Source organism: Pollicipes pollicipes, unplaced genomic scaffold (assembly GCF_011947565.3).
Source record: "Pollicipes pollicipes isolate AB1234 unplaced genomic scaffold, Ppol_2.1 Scaffold_5724;HRSCAF=6776_pilon_pilon_pilon, whole genome shotgun sequence".
NCBI classification, from domain to species: domain Eukaryota; kingdom Metazoa; phylum Arthropoda; class Thecostraca; order Pollicipedomorpha; family Pollicipedidae; genus Pollicipes; species Pollicipes pollicipes.
This window is the reverse complement of record NW_023596746.1, coordinates 49,575,996-49,595,848: the sequence shown is the minus strand read 5'-3', so window position 1 is coordinate 49,595,848 and position 19,853 is coordinate 49,575,996. Positions and strand designations below refer to the sequence as shown.

Genomic DNA, 19,853 nt, shown 5'->3' with positions numbered 1-19,853 from the left:
GCTGACAGTCCGTGTGCGTCATACAAACGGTACTGGGTTGTGCCCGCACTGAGCCGGAAGCAAACCGCCGGCCATCCAGCGCACATAGTTCGGGGGGGGCATATCTGGGACAAGGCATCTTGATAAGAAACGCAGAAACGTACACGCACAAAAAAACGCAAGCGAAGCGCTTTTTAAAACACGGGAGACGACGCAGAGACAGCACAAAGCGGCAGCACAAGTGCTGCAGCTTGCGTGTTATAGATTTCCGGTGCCACGGTGGAATCACGCCTCAGTGATACTTTGGCAGGGGCCAGCTGGCTACACGACAGCGGGACGAGATAGTGGCGCAATCCGACAGCGCACGCCAACATTTTCGCGATTCGTGCGTCATGTCAGCTGTGGACAAGTACGCGTGACGACGGTGCTCCGCGTTATTAAGCGGGTGCGTGCCGACGGCAGGATCAGAGTGGCAGCTTCGCCCGGCTCGACACCATGCAGCAGACATTCCTGCTCCGTGGCCTGACGCTGAGTCTGCTGGCGCTCAGCGCCGCCGGTGAGCACCCGGGCCACTCGACCGTCTGGAGCGCCGCCTGCAGACATACGGCTGTCTCCTGCACTTAACCGAGATACGGGGCACTCTTTACATGTTACGAGCATTTGAACCCTGCCTGGTCTATAGGCGAATAGACGTTGTCGGCAAAGCACATCATTGGTCGCTGGTGTACATAGGCTGTGCAGGGGCTGCAGCACAATGTTCGATATGCTCGATTGCTCACCCTTGAAAAAGGTTGTACTAGCCGTAGTATTCCCAAATTTGCCATAATGCCTTCTTCCCTCTGACCCTGTAAATATGTTTTGGGATGTTTTCTGGTAGGCAGCTTAAAAGTGACAGACATGTATTGTATGTTACAGACTTCAACGGCATTTTATTAACTCTGTTGCGCTGGTTCCATACAGGATGCACCGAACAGGAGACGAAAGAAGAGGAAAAGCAAGGGCGTCTAGACGTTACACAGCATGGTACTTCCTCACTTCCCAGAATGTCACGTAAACATGAACTCTGGTACCACTCATTCTTCTGCTCTGCTCTGCCTTTAGGCGGTGTCTTAATATCATCTTTAAATTCAGCGGAAGCCACTATAACTGAACCCTAAGCTGCGAAATACTGTTTTTATTTTAAGATTTCGCTTGCGCTCCATGACTTCGGTTCAAAATTCTGCAAGCCCCACATCCCCGACTTATGAAACTATGTGCATAGGCCGAAATGTATCAATGCTTGTATGTTTGTACAGCTAGCGATACCAGAATGACGCCCCCCCCCCCCCCCCCCCCCCCCCCACTCCACCCCAGAAGGCCACGGCTGTGATTGCATGCGATGGACGCCTTGGATCAACGCTGACCAGGTTGACGCTAACAACGGCGACTTCGAGACGATTGGCTACAACCTGGCTGTGGAGGGTGGCGACGCTGGTCGCGTGACCAAGATACTGGCCCGCCTCGGCATTGTCTGCAACACGCCCATACAGGTGGAGTGTCGCAGCGCGCGCACAGGCGCCCCCTGGTTCCGCACCGGTGACGACACCGCCCCTCGCAGACGCCTCAACTGCGACAGCGAGGACGGCTTCATCTGCCACGATCGGGAGCAGGCGGACGGCCGCTGTCAGGACTATGAGGTGAGTCGGCTCTATAACGTGTTGCTTGTTAGCAATTGGAGCTGAGAAGTCGGACTGGAGGACTTGGAAAAGATTGGAACGCATCCGAATTTGCCAAACTTTGAATACTGCGATCAAAGTCGGAGCCTTATGAATCATCCTTGGAATCTTCGAGGCCACCGTCGAATCATGGCAGCCCCCATAGAAACCTGTGAACATGATTTATAAAATATGCCCATGCCTCAACGTTTCCTCAAACGCGTGCGACCCAAGCTAATGTTCATGTTACAGCGTGATCAATGTTGTAGATGATGATGTTGTGGGCGTCCCAAGTTGTGTGGTGGAAATCAAGATCAGTAAAAATCTGCTTAAGGAGCAGCATACAAACTCTGCGATATTATTGCCGATGCTCCATTTCCTGGCTACCAATGCCGTGGCGTGGGACGGCTCAACGACCGCAATTGACGGATTTTTGCGTCAGCCGTCAGTCCTGCTGTTTAAAGACAAAAAGGATCATCAGGATTCCACTCTATCGTGTATGTTCCTAAGTCTACTGTTCTCTTACGGGCGTTCGATAAACACGCGGTGAAGGCAGCCACGCCAGCGCCTAAACCTGCGGTGGCAATGTCACGATCGCAGCGAGAACGGAAATTGTCGAACTCGAGTGCGCATGTCCGGGACCTGCTAAATATGAGGGGCTGAAAATGATACCCCGGAGACATTTCTTGTTTCCAATATATGCACTTATTGAGTGGTACCCATCAATAGCTAAGAAAAAGAAAACGACGAAAAAAATCTAGGAAAACAGGCGCCGAAACACTCGTCTGCCTTCACCAGGTGCGACTGCTCTGCTGGACGGCATGCAAGAACTTGCGGTGGTCGCAGTGGTTCGACAAGGACAACCCAAGCGGCAGCTGCGACTGCGAGCACCCCGGCTGGCACGACCACCCGGCCCGGCACGCACCTCCCTGCCCGACTGGTACGACCTCCCCAATGGCCTTACCCATTACTTTTATCCTGTTCCAGAATATGTTCTACGATTTAATACGGAGCATTTGAGTAGATCGATTTTTCGGGATCAGAGCTCACGCTAAGCGGTGTTTGTTGTGCGGGACCTCACTCCTGCCATCCGATCGCGCAAGTCCAGGTCAACGGCAAAGTCTAGTGGTGAAAACTGCGCGTGCTGCAATGCCCAGCACGGTGCGGCTGCCCCCGGACGATAACTGACCTTTAGCACAGCCACTGCTACCGGCAACTGCCACCGACCGCGCGCCATATCTGCCAATGGCAAATAGCCAGCGCCTAAAGCGACTCGAACCGCCACGGCATAATGACTACGTGCATGTAATAAAAAAGTATAAGCTACTGCTGCTGCCATTCGAGTTGCAAATGGTCAATGGCGAAAGTACCTACCTTTGAAACAGCGGCGCGGAAGCACCAGTGTCAGGCCATCACATTTTTAATTTGTAATGCCCATGCAATGTTTGTTAGCTGTCACTCAAACGGGTCGTTGTCTTGCTCTACGCAAAGCATCACCAGCCTGCTTGTCATGAGTGATGACCCGCTGGTGACCGTTGTGACCCCAGGTCAGACGCCGCTGGAGGTGGACTGCCAGACGCTGACAGATGTGCAGGCGGCCGTCGGACCCGATAAGGCGGTCCGCTGCAGCGTCAACGACGGCTTCACCTGCTGGAACGCCGACCAGGGCGGTGGTCAGTGCGCTGATTACCGTGTCCGCTACCTGTGCGGCGACCCCAGTGCTTGAGGCGCGCGCTCTGCCACGGACTGTCACCGACCCGCCTCATGGAGAAGACTGGCGCCGGAGCGTCCCGGAGCCACGAGCGTGCCTCCAGTCACGGACCCCGGTCACGTGCACCTCCGGAATCAGTGCTGATTCTCACTGTCCCCAGCTCTCTGCTACTTTCTCTTTCCGATTTACGGGTTTTCGGTGCGATTTTGATCACGAGTGATTGCCAGATTCCGGGACCTCAGGATCCTAGGATCCCGAGGTGACTGAAAGATAGTGTGCCTTGGCTTCCTGCACCTTTTGTTCTTCCGTCGCTATCATCGAAATAACTGATAACATTTAAACCATGTGCAGGTAGGTGGCTCTGAAGCTCTGCTCACGGTTCGTTTGCATCGTATGCATTTTACCTGAAGTTTCGTTGCATTTATCGGCTTGTTTTAACTGTACATCATTTGTCTACTGAATTTCTATTAGCTGCATCCTGCGGCCTTTGGAATTATTTGTGCAGTGCATGACTCCTAGAACTCACCAGCCTTTAGGTTCACTTGTCAGTAAACCATGCTGAGCATCTTCAACATTTTACTCCAAACGCTTGCTGTGTGACTCGCTCTAATGCTTCTGGTGAATGGGATAATACATCTGATATTGCTGAGATTGTTGAGTTTTCATGACTTCATCCCAGTAATGTTCTAGTACCCGTGCGTTCGGTTGGTTCATTTCACCAAGAGGGGGGAAGTTTGCAGGGGTGAAAATAATGTCTTTTCTGCCACCGACGAAATTTGGAACCGTCTGAATTGTCACCTAGAGCCATATCGTTCAGAAATGCCGTTGCAAAATAGCTGTAAATGCGATGCAGCACAAAAGCAGCGATAAATGGGATGCGATACGACGCAACCATGAAATGTTTTCGTTTCGGGAGTTAATTTGCACTAAAGTACCATTTGCTGGCCATCAAACACCGAGTCATGGCTGAGACTAAACTGATAAAATTATCAGATAAACGCATACAGATCTACACAGCCTAGAGGTGTGTGGTTTCCTACTAGGTTGGGGGATTCTGCCTCCTAACCAAAAATGTAACTTTCTACTTTAAGTTGTCATCTTTTATCCAAAATTTTGAGACACTACATCCATGCTTCCAGCTCTGAAATGAAAGCATGTCAGATCTGCGGAGAGAACTATTTTAAGTACATATCGGAGGCGGGCTCAGCTACGCTGCCTTCCGCCCCCCCCCCCCCCCTCTCTCACCCCTAAATGTTCTGCAAAACTCCATCCCTACAGCCCGATATTTACCGATAACACGATTCTGCAAGCACCTGAAAATAATATCACTTTTGGTTTTGTAACGTCTCGCACAATCAGCTGGAAGCGTTGATGGCCTATACTACCCTCGCATAATCATTAGCGATACAGAACTCGCACTTCCTACCATGATCCCAGTTAGTTACTGAGCCCATGTAATATGGGCATCGACAGATGCAAAAGACATCTTTTAATGTCTGCAGCACTGCTATTTAGCTTCGAATGCAATATGATGACCATAAAAAACTTGTTTTTTTCTCAAGCCAGTCCACCGATCAGTACGCTAAGCCTGAGTTGCAATGGGCAGTGTGAAAGGCCTACACCAGTGGTACTCCGCCTCCTAACTCGAAGCCGCTGTTCTCAGCAACAGGAAGCCAAAGATAAATATTTGACACGTGCCGCTCTGACGTCCTTCCTTCATGTCAAAGGCCACAGCTCTGATGTCTACAAACAACAATCCTATATTGGCGGGGCTTATGACGCTATTTCTAGGGACATCCTCCATGGCAAATCGTTAGAAAAGCCGCACAGCACCTCAAAAGAGCTGACGATTAGCAACGTTCTTCTACCCAGTCGGCCTCTCACGCTATGAGCGCAACCAACAGCAGCCTTCAGCCTCGCCTTGAACCCAGTGCATTGCCGCGGAGCGAGCATTCGGGCCCATTTGTCTTAAATGGCACGACGCTTTAAAATATCGCGTAGCAAGCTGATCACGTTCATCGCAGAACGCTGCGATCACGCACGATTGTCACGACTAGTAGTAAGCCTAGATATTTGGCATTTTACACTGCTTAGTATGTGAAGAGGATCTTGGCTGAAAAAATCTGTAAAAAATACTGATCTTAGAGACATAAGAAAAACACTATGTCGCCGCTAGCCTGTAACCTGAGCACTGATATCTTATAGTTTGCATTATACTTCTGTCATCTGCTAAAGACTATCTTGATTAAAGCTGGTATGTTTGACAACATTTTGTCACTAAACTTCGTCATGCAGCGGAACATCAACGTCTCGACATGTGCTCGCCATGTGCAGCGTTAGCGAGTGCGGACCAATGCTACGCTTTAACTTTCGTCTAGCTGGGGTGGTCTGTTTTAATACTGTAAAATTTATTGTAATTTGTTTTCAATTTTGCAATTCTATCACAAATTAGCTCGCAAAAATGTCGGTTTTTTGTCACCAGTCATATCCGGTATATCAGAAGCTTTCTCACCGTCAGAAGTGTGCTAGAAGTTCTGACACACTGCGACTTACATGACCTCCCCAAGGTAGAAATACGATTCAACCGCAGAAGCTTGATGATAAGTTCCAGGATGCATGTGAAACCCACGTAAATCGCAGGCATTCTCGTTTATTTGCACTTCATTAGGACGTTTTGGACGACTGACCACTCCGAATTGTGCATCAAGGATTCATGAAATCGCTCCAGTGTTCATCAGTATTAAAGGCGCGGCAACGTGAGATGCTGGTACGGTTTAACATCAGCAATTGCCACCACTTGAAGTGATTTGAACGGCCAAAAGCATTCCAAGATATATTCGCAGCGATCCGAACAACACATATTTTTCGTAATTTCACGCAGAAGCCTTGACGGACGCGCAAGATCTTATCCAATCCGACGGTTCAAACTTAACATGCGCTGGGGGGGGGGGGTAAACTTGACCCTCCCACCCCAAAGGATTTTCCAGAGTGATTTCCGAACGGCGCGGCTGTTGCATAGCTGTAGGCAATGAAATAGCTGATCGTTTGGTATAACAAACTTAGATGCATCTTGTAAGGTCGCTGACCTATGGCAGGTCAAATTCGGGCCATAGTTTCAGCGAAGTCAGTTTCTAGGAAATAAGGTCAGACCAAGGTCAAAACCAACCTGTTTTATAGCTCTTGGACTTGCTGTATGGGATAGTTTCTGGTGCCCAGTTCGAATTTATTGATAGCAAAAACCGCATTATAATCTTCCGTTGACTTCTTGGGGTTCAGAATAGGCCATTTACCTAAAATGACTCAGGTCAACATTTTGCTTTCAGGAACATACATCCTAGCGTTATCTTTGTCGCTTATGCAAATGCAAAACTCAGAACAGCCTTGTATGGTTTTGGTTACCACGACTTTCAAAACGTCAAACAAGGTCACTGACCTTAAATGAGTATGCGACCTTTTGCTTAGGAAGAGCTATCTAGGTTTTGGAGGCACTTTGGAGACCAACCTGGAATTTGACCTTGTTTGACCTTATTTGACCCGAGGATCATAACCTAGGAACCTCAAACTTTGACCTAAGTGGGTTCACGTACAGGTCAACACATCCTGTAAATTTGGTGTTTCCAGCCTTCTTAGCTCCCAAGATCTTAGCGGGGTCAAATTGACTCCCCCACCCGAGCGAAGGACATCCAGCCGGCCACCCGAGCGCGCGTTGACGAAGATTTCATAAAAAGTCCGGTTGTAAACAAGCTCTTTTATGTTCGCACGTCAGATGATGGGATGAAAATGCTTGGAATACGTTACAAACAGCATAATGTGTAGCTTCCATACGCTTTTCGTTCTTGTCGGCAAGCATAGTAATTGCAGACAAACCTGCTCAAATATTCGCTATGCTTGCACATCTTGCACGTGCAGCTAATGCAATAAAGATCACAGAAGTGTAAACTGAAAATTTGTTACACTGCGTACACGTCCGGTGAAAGATTCTGCGTAGGCGTGACGTCGAGAAGGGTGGGGTGGGCTGCTAGTGGGGCTCCGTGATATAATCCATGATCTGTTCAGGGGGCATTAATTTCAAGCTTAGTGCGGGCCGTGGCACTCATTTTCGAGCTCTGGCGAAGGGTGTAGACTCATGCACGCGCCGCGACGTCCGGGGGCGTGGGACGACTCCTGTTACGGCCGACTTTTCCGCAGTGTTGAGATGGAGCACGGAGTGAACACGGTTGCAGACTGGCGATAGACATTTTGGGTGCAAGGGTGTTTTGATTATCTTTATGATGCATATATATATATATATATATATATATATATATATATATATATATATATTCGTCGCTTTTTCATTCTAACGTTTCGAGATCGTATCTTATCGTCGGAGAAGACTGAATGGCACAGGGAATAAATTTTGAGTTTAAAGGACAAAAAATTGTGCACTTCTATCGGGAAACATATTTTGGTTCGGAGAACACAACTGAAGCATGACTGGTTGAAAAAAGACAGAGATATAGTCTCACTTTGATAAACATAAGATACACTCATAATGGGAACACAACAAAGACACAGTGACCACGCAACTGCCACAATCACATCAATGGTGCTCATCGCCCACCATCTAGCAGTTCAAGAATTGTGCAAGAAGTTTTTTTCTGCTTAGGGCAGAATGAGAGCTCGTTGATGAATACATTTTCCCAAATTTGAAGGCGTCTACCGTCATTGCACGTTCATAAAATGTCAGTGTTGTCTGTCAGTTGTTGTCGTGTCAATGTCCTGTCGTGCTCGTGTCGCATGTGGTCCGGAGGTGCCCCGACACGTAAGTGCATTGTCGCGCGTCGTGAGAGTGTCGTGGTCACACCAATGTAGTGCATGGAACGAAGTTTGCAGCCTTCGATGCTACATTTGAATCGATACACTACATTGGTGCATTTTAGTTTGTCGTGTTTGTCTGGGCTGTTTCTCATAAGAAAGTTACAACGGCATATGGCAGGACACTTTGAAAGCAAACCAGCATAAGACATCCAACCAACCGTCAAAACTGTATTATCAAAATCAAATGACATCTGCCAACAAAGAAGACGAAAAAAATTACGGGAAATTATCCTTCGACGTGTTAAAGGCAAAAACGACCACAAAGTAGACATCGTCATTTATTATCGTAATAAGAAAATCTTTTGCTTTCTTATAAGTGCGGAAGAGAAAGTATGACGGGATAAATAAGAGATAGAATAAGAAAGAAAGCGGAATAAGAAAGTGTATTCATTAAAGAACTCTCATCCGGTCTCAAACAGGCAAGCAAATTCTTGCACAACTCTTGAACTGTTAGATGGTGGGCGATGAGCACCATTGATGTGATTGTGGCAATTGTGTCGCCACTGTATCTCTGTAGCGTTCCCATCATGAGCGTATCTTATGTTCATCAAAGTGAAAATAGGATTCTCTGTCTTACTTCAACTAGTCATGCTTCAGTTGTGTTCTCCGTGCCAAAGAATGTTTTCCAATAGTCCTGCACATATTTTATCCTTCAAAACTCAAAGCTGATTTCCTGCTGCCATTCAGTCTTCTCCGACGATGAAATAAGATCTCTAAACGTCAAAATGAAAAAAGCAACGAAAATCTGAGCATTTTTTGCAAGCCATCTTTAATATACATATATATATATATATATATATATATATATATATATATATATATATATATATATATATACATATATATATATATGTGTGTGTGGGTGTGTGGGTGTGTGGGTGTGGGTGTGGGTGTGGGTGTGGGTGTGGGTGTGGGTGTGGGTGTGGGTGTGGGTGTGGGTGTGGGTGTGGGTGTGTGGGTGATGCATGCCCTCAAGATGCAGCTGTTGTGATATAAAACGTATTGAGAGCTGTTACGAGAAATACACATATCTTTTTAGATGTATCTAAAATACACTGGACACGTATGTGGCCACCGGGCTACAGGCAACAGTCCGTGGCAATGGGGCACAGATTTATTGTGCCTGATGCATGGAACCTATCGCGACGTACACTGTTCAAACCCGGACGTCCCCACCTTGGCCAGAGGTAGGACCTGGCTCTGTGTTTGGTGCTAAAATCGTCATGCTGGTGGCCACCGCTCTAAAGGGCCGGCAGTACCACCTCAGGACTAGCATAGCAACGATGGCACGGTGACATTACAAGCACCTCTGATTCGGAAGTAGTTGTGCTTGAAGGCAGAATAGTTAACTTTATAACGATACCGTGCCATGACAGCGAGCTAGTACCGCACAGTTGTTCTAAAATGAAAATAAGTTGAAAAACTTCTCTGAACGATCTCGAACAGGTTAAATACCTGACATACCTATGACCCATGTGACCATGCTCCTTTAAAGCATTTGCAGGCAGGTTTTTGACATAGGGAGAATGCAAATGTTTTTTCACAGGCTATACTGAAAACTGAACCCCAAAAGCTAGCTTCCGCATCATAAATGCTGCACAATGGAGGTTTGGTAATCGAATATAATGACACAGATTTGTTCTATTCCTCGCCGAGCCTTGTAATTTGCAAGTTAAAGTTCCATCCATTGATCCCAGGAAAGAAAGGGCACATCAAACCAGCTGGAGTGGAATAGGCAGTTAACATAGATTTAGAGGACGCATCATTATCAGAAACATATGCAGCATTGGCTCAAGGCAATAAGGGCACCATATGGACCTTAGATTACCACGAACCCTACGCCAGCTATGCACATTCTTTCCAAAATGCAACATGAATTGTTGATCTGATATTCCTGTACCATGTTTCACTCAACACTTGCTGCAGTTGTTACAAAGATATTGTATTGATATAAATTATGCGATGATATGAAATCGGCACAATCCTGAACATTGGTTTACAACTGAACATTGGATTACAGTTGAGCATTTGGAATATTACAATATTTGGCCCAAATTTCAACATCTACGAGTATCATAATGCTGAAATCCTGCCCTGGATGAGCAACCATCCTGCCATGTCATAGTGAAGTTGTTAGCAATATGTAATTACTTTGTGATTTCAGCATAACATTTAGCAGAAGTCACGAAGATGCTTTATCTTGCTGGCCAACTGTAACTTTCAGGTACATCACAAGCCATGGCACCGATTAACTACAACACTTGATACTTACATTGGATGTCTGTATTGCAGGCAAATGTACGGAGCAATTGCATTTTGTGATGCCCCCCCCCCACAATGTTGAAATGCGCTAGCAAATGTTGGTTTGCCTTTCTCATATTGTTGCTAAAGTATTTGAACAAAGAACTGAGGTAAGAGTTACTACTGCACAGTGATCACTTACTTTGGACATCATTTGGTGGCATTGGCTGGACTTTCGGGAGAATGAAACAAAGCTACAAAATGAAAAAAGCATCTGGTCAAAATCAAGTGTTACAGACCCAATGAGCTACACACGTTGGATAGAGGTGGGGCGAGACGGCCCCAAGCACAGCCCACCAATTGACAGCTAATAAATCTTCTGATCGGGAAAGACGCCTTACAATTTCACGTAAGCTGAAATATGTAAGGAAACTCGGCCAATTTTTGACATCAGACGACCCACTCTACACAGTGCAGGCTGATAATTCTTTTGGTTTATTATCATAACAGGTGTATGCACAATATTGCATCAGAATAGACGGTTCCATTATCTTAGTGCTGCACATTCCTCAATAAATGTAACTAATGTGGTCATGTAGCTGTGCTGAATTGATAAAATTGCTGCTGGGCCCATTTCGTGGATGGTAGCACCCCTGTAGATAATGGTGCAAGGTTATCATTGTATATGTTGAGTACTCAAGTGCCAATCAAATAATACCCTCTCCATTCATATATTGAAAAATAATAAGATTCTCAGCTCAAACATGAATATACCTGAGAACACCTTCACCAGTCACTTGGCATGCAGCACTCAACAGCCGATAGGCCACACTCCATGACTGTGACTCCACACACTCGCTGTGTAGTAACGGAGGCATTACATGACGAATTGCCATGCAGAATGTTTGAAATGAATCACGATGTGTAAACCGAGATAATGTGACTTGGCAAAAAAACGAGTTGCATCAGATTGACCTAGAGGCATCTGAAATTAGTTTAAAACAATCCGATCGTCCTTCCACCAATCCCACTACCCCACCGCACCTCAAGCATTTTGCGACTGATAAACGTGATTCCACTTAATCGCCACAAACAAACCAGAGATGCACCTAGCGAAGCACTGCCAACTTTAAGTACATCCTAGATCCGGTCTTAATCCCGATTCTGGTATGATCATAGTAAGTGTCGATACTTACCAGTCAAAATTTTGGAGTGCCCATTGTTCTGCTGCACTGATCTGAGCGAGTGCTAGGGTGTATTGTATTTGCTGTAACTTGGACAAATGCATTTTCATTGTGAGATCCTGTTCTGTCTTGGTGGCATGAACTGCAGGTGCAATTGTGCCATTTTGGGGTGAGCATTTATGAAACCACAAGGTACCAGTGACAAGCTGATGACGTGGAATTAATGAAGGGATACAGTACTTGTTCAATAATTGGACGTGTGGCAACTAATACGGCGCCATTGCCCACTTATGTCCGTTTTTATTCATCTCTGCGGGTGGAGAACTAAGAATCGGTAGGTGAGACATTACAATGCTATAAAAATTGCACTCAGGGTGTCAAGCTTCAAAATATCATAAGATCACGTTGTTGCCGACACATTACGTGCTTTAACATACCACTACTTTAACACGCGCTCCGGTGGGGGTCATGCTGACCCCGAAGGTTTTGCTGAAATGGTCTTTAAACGGTGGGATGTAGCCGTGCCTAATTTTGCATAGCTGTAGACAATTGAATAGCGGATCGTCCGGTACCAAAAATTTAGAGGTATCTGGTAAGGTGGCTGACCTAAGGCAGGCCAAAGTTAGGCCACGGTTTCAGCGAGGACAATTTCTAGGGAATCGTTTGATCTGATCCCGCAACGAAGTGTTAGACGACGCCACACATCTCTGAGAGACACTTTGAGGCAACACAACAATTGAATGAACAAATTGCATTGACCTAGGGTCAGGTATGAATGTCAGACCAATGTTAAAACCAACCTGTTTTATTACTCAAAGGCTTGTTGTGTGGGGTAGTTCCGGCATCCATTTCGAATTCAGCGACTACAGTAACCGCATTACACACCTTCTATGGACTTACTAAATGTCCGAAGAGATCACTGGCTTAGAATGATCCAAGCCAACATTTTGTTTTCAGGAATATGCTGCCTGGCGTACTACTGTCGCTTGTTTAAATGCAAAATTCAAAGCAGTGTTGTATGGTTTTGGTCACCATGACCCTCAAAAGGTCGAATAAGGTCACCAAACTTAAATGAGGATGGAACCATTTGCTTAGAGCAGCTATATAGGTTCTAGACGCCCTTTAGAGACCAACCTGTAATTTGACCTTGTTTGACCTTATTTGACCCCAAGGTCATAACCTAGGAGCCTAAAATTTTGACCTAAGTGAGTTCACGTACAGGTCAACATACCCTGTGAATTTGGTATCTTCTTTTCACGTGTAAACTATTGGCGTAGTTTTAAGTGGAAAAGACTGCTCTAGTCAACACAATTTTGTATCTTTAGTAACTACGCTGTTCAATACGCCATTGCTTGATTGCGTCATCGCACTTTGCATACCACTTATTGAGAGCCAATTGACGATTGTTATATCTAGAAATCGTCTTCACAAACGCCAGATATGAACGACCCGACAACTATGTTCTTCTCGGTCTTGATCGCCCCCATAGCCAATGAAATGACAGGATTTGAAAAACGTTATTTTGGCGTCACGGATGTCTTGGTAGCCTTGAAAAAGCCTGCATGAAATAGTCTTCACGTCTTTGCAAGCGTGTGGCTCATAAACTAGAGGGGTCTAGGTCGTACGAAGAGGAGGTCTTTGAACGGCGTCTAACGATCTTCAAGATAGCTATGTCAGCTGAAGACCCCATACAAATATGGAACACCCCCTTTAAATGTGCAGGATCTTAGGATACTCTTTAAATGCTACACAAATTCTCAAAGCTGACAGATTCTGACGGTACGATCTTAGCACTTGTTATAAATCGTGCATCGCTTTCTTTCCACGCAGTGACATTGGGATTCCGCAATTTTTTTCCGAACATGGGAACTGGAGACATAGGCCTCCTGTACATGCCTGGGGAGAGGAGGCCAGTTCACGTTCCTGAAATGTGCAGGACGCATGCACAGCAGCCTGGGTCGCGCAGCTGCCTATCAAACAAAGTGGGTATCGATCACTAATGCGTTTTACGCCTTGCTCAACCCAGCAGCATAAATGGCCCACGTTGAACTCTATGCCTCTGTTACCCAAATATGTTACCCTGTCTGTTACCCAAATATCTGGACGGCAAACTCATTCTATTATTAATGTCCTCATAACACCTGGCCCCTTTCATGAGGCAAGACAACTCTATAGAAACGGCAGGGCCAGAAGTATGACATTTCAGCGCATTGGTTACTGAAGCAGGTACGCTAGTTTTAAGTTTTTATACGCTGCTAAACGCATTTTGGGTCACTCTGTGCATGCATGTTTAGATACCGATAGATCCGCATGTGTTTGTGAAGCATTGGGCGCATCTTTATTATGTTGTAAGATTTATGCTTTCATAATACGATATTGAACAAAATCATTGCTTCATGTACCCGAATAAAATCAATTTGGTCTTAGACAAAAAGGGTAGACTATGCCCTGTGTGAAAACCATGATGAATGAACTTAAATTCTGGAAAAATAGCAGGGGATAAGAAAAGCAACTTGAGTCGGTGAAGTCTTCAGCTCTTCCAGTCTCAGCTGGTGGTGGCCTTGGGCAAGAAGAAAATTGTGCTCTATTTAGGTGTCAATTTACGCCATTTTGATTGCATAATATTGCCATGTAAAACAACAATCGTTCTTTGTCCCTCGCTATCTCCAGCACACCGATGAAACACGACTCACTGCTATGATCTTTTAAAAATTCCCTGAAAGGTTTAGAACAATAAACAAGCGATGATAACATAAATGTGTTTTAAATACAGATATACGTTCCTGAGAAATGATTCACCTATCTACCAAGTACAATGGTGGTACGAAACGAGTATATATATATATATATATATATATATATATATATATATATATACCCCTGATGAACGCTTCAACCCGGCCGGTGCGGTGCTCGGCTGCATCAGTAAATGACGATTCGGTAACATACGGCGCCTGTGTTTATCCGCAATCGCTTCTGCCAAGGCTCACAACAATGGATAAGATCGCACATTTCATGTAGCAACAACGCTTTCGTCCGCATCGGTTGGTCCTGATAGTCACTGACAAAACTTTAAGCTTCGCTAAAAGGGCATTCATCACGTCATGAGCACGCGCTGTTGTCTGGCCGCTATCAGGAGGGTCACGTCCAAGTGGCCCGTCAGGCGCATGCCTTGCCCGCCCCCGCGCCCTCAGCCGCGTGCCTATTATTACATGGCTATCCGGCTGATTCCACCGCATTACACAGGACCCGGCGGCGAGTCAGTCATAATAGCAGCACATTGGTGGAACATTTCACGGCTGAATGGGTCCTTCCCACGAATGGCGCCCTGATGGCGGCGGCACCACAGCTCGGCGTCCCCAGCCGTCGGAAGACGTCACGTTGCCGCTAGTGGCGCATTTCATTGACATTTCATAGGTTTACCTGTTGGTGTCATCCCACAACTACACCAAAAAAAAAATGCATTTGTGGTGCGTGATGTCCTCCGCCACTTGTGTTCTGAGACAAATAATAACATGCATGGCGAGGGTAACTAACAACATCGTTTAATCGGATGGTCTAATCAGACGCTCTCTCGCTGTCCATCACAAGGACTACTAATGCATGAAAATCAAGCTCATATGTTACGAAAACTAGTGGGGACCATGGCTCCTATAACAGGAGCATGCAGTACGCGTACAGCGGTCACGAGATATCAGGCATTATTTTTAGAGGAAATACACAGATAAAATGATATCAGACACACTCATATAACGGCGCTTAGCTCAGGCCTTTAACAAGCAGTAACCTAACTGATGATTTGCCTAGCCGGCGGTGGTGTCACCTTCCCGGACATGGCCGACGCTGCGGCCGGCCGTCTTGCTCGGCACAGCGACGCCACTCGAATCACGGCCGCAGCGGGCGGGACACGATGTCTGGCGATGGTGTCACCTCCCCGGACACGGTCGGCTGTCTTGCTCGGCGCAGCGACGCCACGCGAATCACGCAACGGGCGGGGCACCACGCTTCGCCAGCGGCCGCCATATTGGACAGCAGCGCAGCAAACACTGGTCCGAGATTGTCCTTCACTTAAGGGAAGACGGAGCGAGCGCAAGGTAAACACTGAGCAGAACGGCGCTCGCAGGGACCTTGCTTGTCTTCCCTGGACGATTTCAACGAGTAAATACGGCACGAGATGAGGAGTTCAACTCACGACTGGGTTAACCCACTTTAGCAGAGTTGCCTTTCCAGAGCTTCGGACGCGGTGGCACTGCGGCATCATGTCACGTTAGTCGCCTCCAGATGGTCATACATACACTAATGTTTTTTTGGGATTGCACATGTGTCAGTATATTTAGGCTGCCGAACTTAACAAGGAACAACGCATTCATTGACCTAGGGCCATCACGGATTAATTTTTTTAGGACAATCGTAATTGCCTGGCATCTTAGTATGAACACTCGGTTTTCTTTTGTTCAGCCTTTGCGTACATATTGACACACCAAACGAGAGCGACAGTCTGAACAATTAGTCTATTCGTGATGCTAATCGCCCGTCTCAATCTTCCGTAAAGTGTGACCTAAAGTTACCTTAAATAAAGATTCCCTACCGATTGCCACCAGCTAGACCGTACAACAGTGAGCGAAAATCGCTTTTGAGTAAGGGTGGGAGTGAAAAATTCCCCCGCTAAAAGACGGTGCAGGAGATAAAAATTCAAGTTACGACAGTTGAAACTTACGAGTCAGTGAAAGATGATCCGGCAAGCAAAGACACACGTTTCAGGTTGGCATGGACATAATATGAAAAACATGACAAAAATGTTTTTGCTTTTCACATCTCAGGTACTTACACTGAGACAGACTACATTAAAGAACAGTAATTTCGTAATAGTGTGGTGAGCACGAATAACTATGCGATAACAATGCTTTGATGCTGTCTTTTGCACCTTTATTCCCCAGGATTTTTTAACACAAAAGAAAGCGGAAGAGTTAAAAAAACAACGCAAAAACAAGCATGAAACGTTTAAACAAGAGAAACTTTCGATTGCCGCACATAAACGTATTACCAAATCAAACAAACAACTGGCATGCTTTTGGCTGCTGTTGACATGGGGCCAGGAAATATAAATATTATATCACTGTTTCTTGCAAAATATTCATGCTTACTTCCATGAAAGTAGCCTAACTAAGCCGAACCTAAAGAAGCCTCGCCTCATCTCATCGTGTCCAACCCATTTGTATCACATCGACATTTGTGAGTCACTGATTTTGGAAAACTCCTACTGCCACTTACCACGCAAGTAACGAACCCAATTACACTTAGAGTAACCCATGTGATGAATATCATCTCAACCTATTTCACCTATTTCTTGACAGCAGCAGTTGTGATAAAACACGATAAAGCTTATTTTGGCTGGTTTCAACTTGAGTTTAGGTGCAGTTCATTTGTGGGAGCCCGTTGGCACCAGACAAAGTTGAACACACAGAAATCAAAACCCAGGAGCCGACTTAAAGGACATGACCAACAATTAACAATTCAGATCATTCTGAACGACTTACTTTGACTGTCATGGCTTACCCACTGTCAAGGACAGCAGTCAAAGAACAGTCTCTTCCAAACATGTCATAACTAATAGAGGGCCACAAAATCAGTTTTGCTGCTTACCTTTTCAGCTGTAGAAAAGGCTTTCATTCAGGTTTGCTTACTCATATTCAGTGATTTAAAGCTTGAAATTTTGACTTCACATTTAAAATGAGATGGTCCGACCATTTGCTGAACGCCTATATCTACCTCATGTCGCAATTATATGCAGCTTACAGTATTCCTGTGATAAAAATTATGGTGCATATGTACAGTACAGTCATTTGCCAGCCAGCAAATCATGGCATCTATGGACAATATCTTGTTGAAGCAGACATGAGGGAGCACTTCACTAAATCTTGGCCAATGATGAAGAGTATGAAAAAATAAGTTAATTCCATATTTTGTGGCATCAAAATTTGTCTCATGATAAACATCCGACAGACATACAACAAAAATGGCCAAATCTGGTTACAAATCATGTTTCGAAGGGAGGTAAGGTTAGCAATTAGATGCCACACAGGAAAATATCACGGGCATTTTTAGGGCAAGTTTCTTTCTGCTCCTCCAAACAAAGAGTCCGTATCTTTCGCATATTTTCCTGACAGACAGGGTTGTCCAACCCACCCACAAAATATAATCATCGATCATACCCATCAGGCTACAAGATTAAGATGAGAAATGAGTCAGAGGAGTCCTACGTGTGAGAAGTTTTGAAGGGCAGAATTTCGCTACCAAACACTTCTGTATTAGCTGCGCCGCGTCTGTCCCAAGACTATGTACTAATGGATAATTTAACCAGCCCTGATTGCAGGCCGACTAAAGGTTTAAGACAAAAATGGCGGTGAAAAAAGCTCCTTGCTTCAAACTGTTTTCTTCATTCCTTGTCAGTTGTTCACTGTGGCGTGCCTATCAAGCATGTTTGGGCGGCTGGCTAATTAATCAAATTTATGTATAAAATATCTGGAAGTTCGCAGTTGGAAAATTTTGCAGAGAAATCGGTTAACATTTTAGGTCGTAGATGGCATCTTTGAAGATTATGAAAAAGGAAGTAAAGCTGAAATTGTGCCACATCTGTATGAGACCAAGGAACAACAAAAGGAATTAGACAAACATGAAGGCATAGTTTTTTCATTAAGCTCTTAGTGTACCCACTTTACGTACGTTGTTCAGTGCATTAGCAACGAACATTATAAATATAGATAAGACAGTAGTAGTAGTCTTATTCCTCGCTGCAAAAGTAGGAGAATGGAAATATAGCTGGGTTGACATTTTGGCAACGTACCTGTATGGAAACAATAGCAGAAGTGAAAAAAGACTTCTGCCACTTTTTCGATAAATGCATGTTGCCGAAATATCAACCCAACTATATTTTCACTCTCCTGGTTTTTCTCCGAAGAATAAGGCCATTACTTCTGTCTTATCTGCCCATTTTACTGCAAATTTATGAAAATGAATGCCTAAGGATAACATTGATATCTTAGATTTCATTTAGAAGGCGTGTTTTGATTTTTTACTCCTACATTTCGGGAGTGGTGCAATTTGGCAGAAAAATTTATTTGCGAAAAAGAAATATATGGAGTAAAACTTTCTACCAGGCTTTGCTCCGCTGGTGTGGCGTTCGCGTGGTGTGACTAAAAAACAAATCGTGAATGCGCGAAAACCTAGTATCTGGCACAGAGCTGTACATTGTGATCAGGTTGTTAACAAACCAGGATTGATAGATACAAGCGGCTGGAAGTCGCAAGGGCTCCCGTGCTTGACGGTACCTAATGGCCTTGCTCTGTGCATACATAGGAGTGATTCAGATGTAGCTGTGGCAGGATATAGGCATAGGTGTCCAGATTCTGTGGAGCCCGTTCACGTGTGGTGGTTTCAAGTGAGGTCGGACTTGGATGACATGCTAAGACCTCTGAAAGGGAAATATGAGTTCAGTATGTATGTCTTAACAAGATCAAGTAGAAGTGAATAATTCATATAAAATATGGAAAAAATGGGGGAAAATCCTCTTCATGTGATGTTGCTTTACACCCAAAGTCGGCAAATCTAGTACACTGCCGTACAACGATTTTGGTCTCATCTGGGCCTAAGCATACACTTCAATGTGCTACCGAAATACTACCATGGTCCTTATCAATTTATTATCTCGCCTCTGACGGTCTAAGTGAGTACGCACGCTCTGGTGATACTAAAATAAACGTCAAAAATACAAGAACTTTGAAGACCCACTCACTTGCGAAACATCATTCCGAGGCATACGTGGTCAGATGCTTCAACATTATGTCTCAGATTATATATCACCGGCTGCCATAGATGGACCTAAAAGGAAATGTTCCACGTTCATGTCGGGTTCTGAACTGAAAAATCCATCTTGAGGACCTTTTGATGCAATTCACAACCATGCCCTTTCTAACGTTTCAAACACTCTGGTTCCTAAGTTATACGCCCGCAAAAGAACGAAAAGCTTTGTTGAGAGAGTACTTCAAAGTCACCTTGGCGTTGATGTCGTCACAAAAACGTCATAGGATTGCCCTTATATTACAGGCTGTTTTCCGCTTATGGTCAAACAGCATGGCCGCTGACACATCCGCAAGAGCGATGATGCGGCATGTATGATGCAGTCTG

At 45.3% G+C, this 19,853-nt stretch overlaps 1 protein-coding gene across 2 annotated transcripts; it reads left to right on the top strand.

The window, feature by feature from the left end:
* Positions 1–455: 455 nt before the first annotated feature.
* LOC119103690 (uncharacterized) lies at positions 456–4,028 on the top strand. Of its 2 annotated transcripts, none has more exons than XM_037227314.1 (5): positions 456–535; positions 940–1,002; positions 1,336–1,655; positions 2,472–2,613; positions 3,221–4,028. In XM_037227314.1, the coding sequence occupies exons 1-5, from the start codon at positions 475–477 to the stop codon at positions 3,397–3,399; spliced, it is 765 nt and encodes a 254-aa protein (XP_037083209.1). In that variant the 5' UTR covers positions 456–474; the 3' UTR covers positions 3,400–4,028. The 2 variants fall into 2 exon arrangements, with proteins under 2 accessions (XP_037083209.1, XP_037083208.1); XM_037227313.1 differs by having other exon boundaries at positions 1,333–1,655.
* The last annotated feature ends 15,825 nt before the right edge of the window (positions 4,029–19,853 follow it).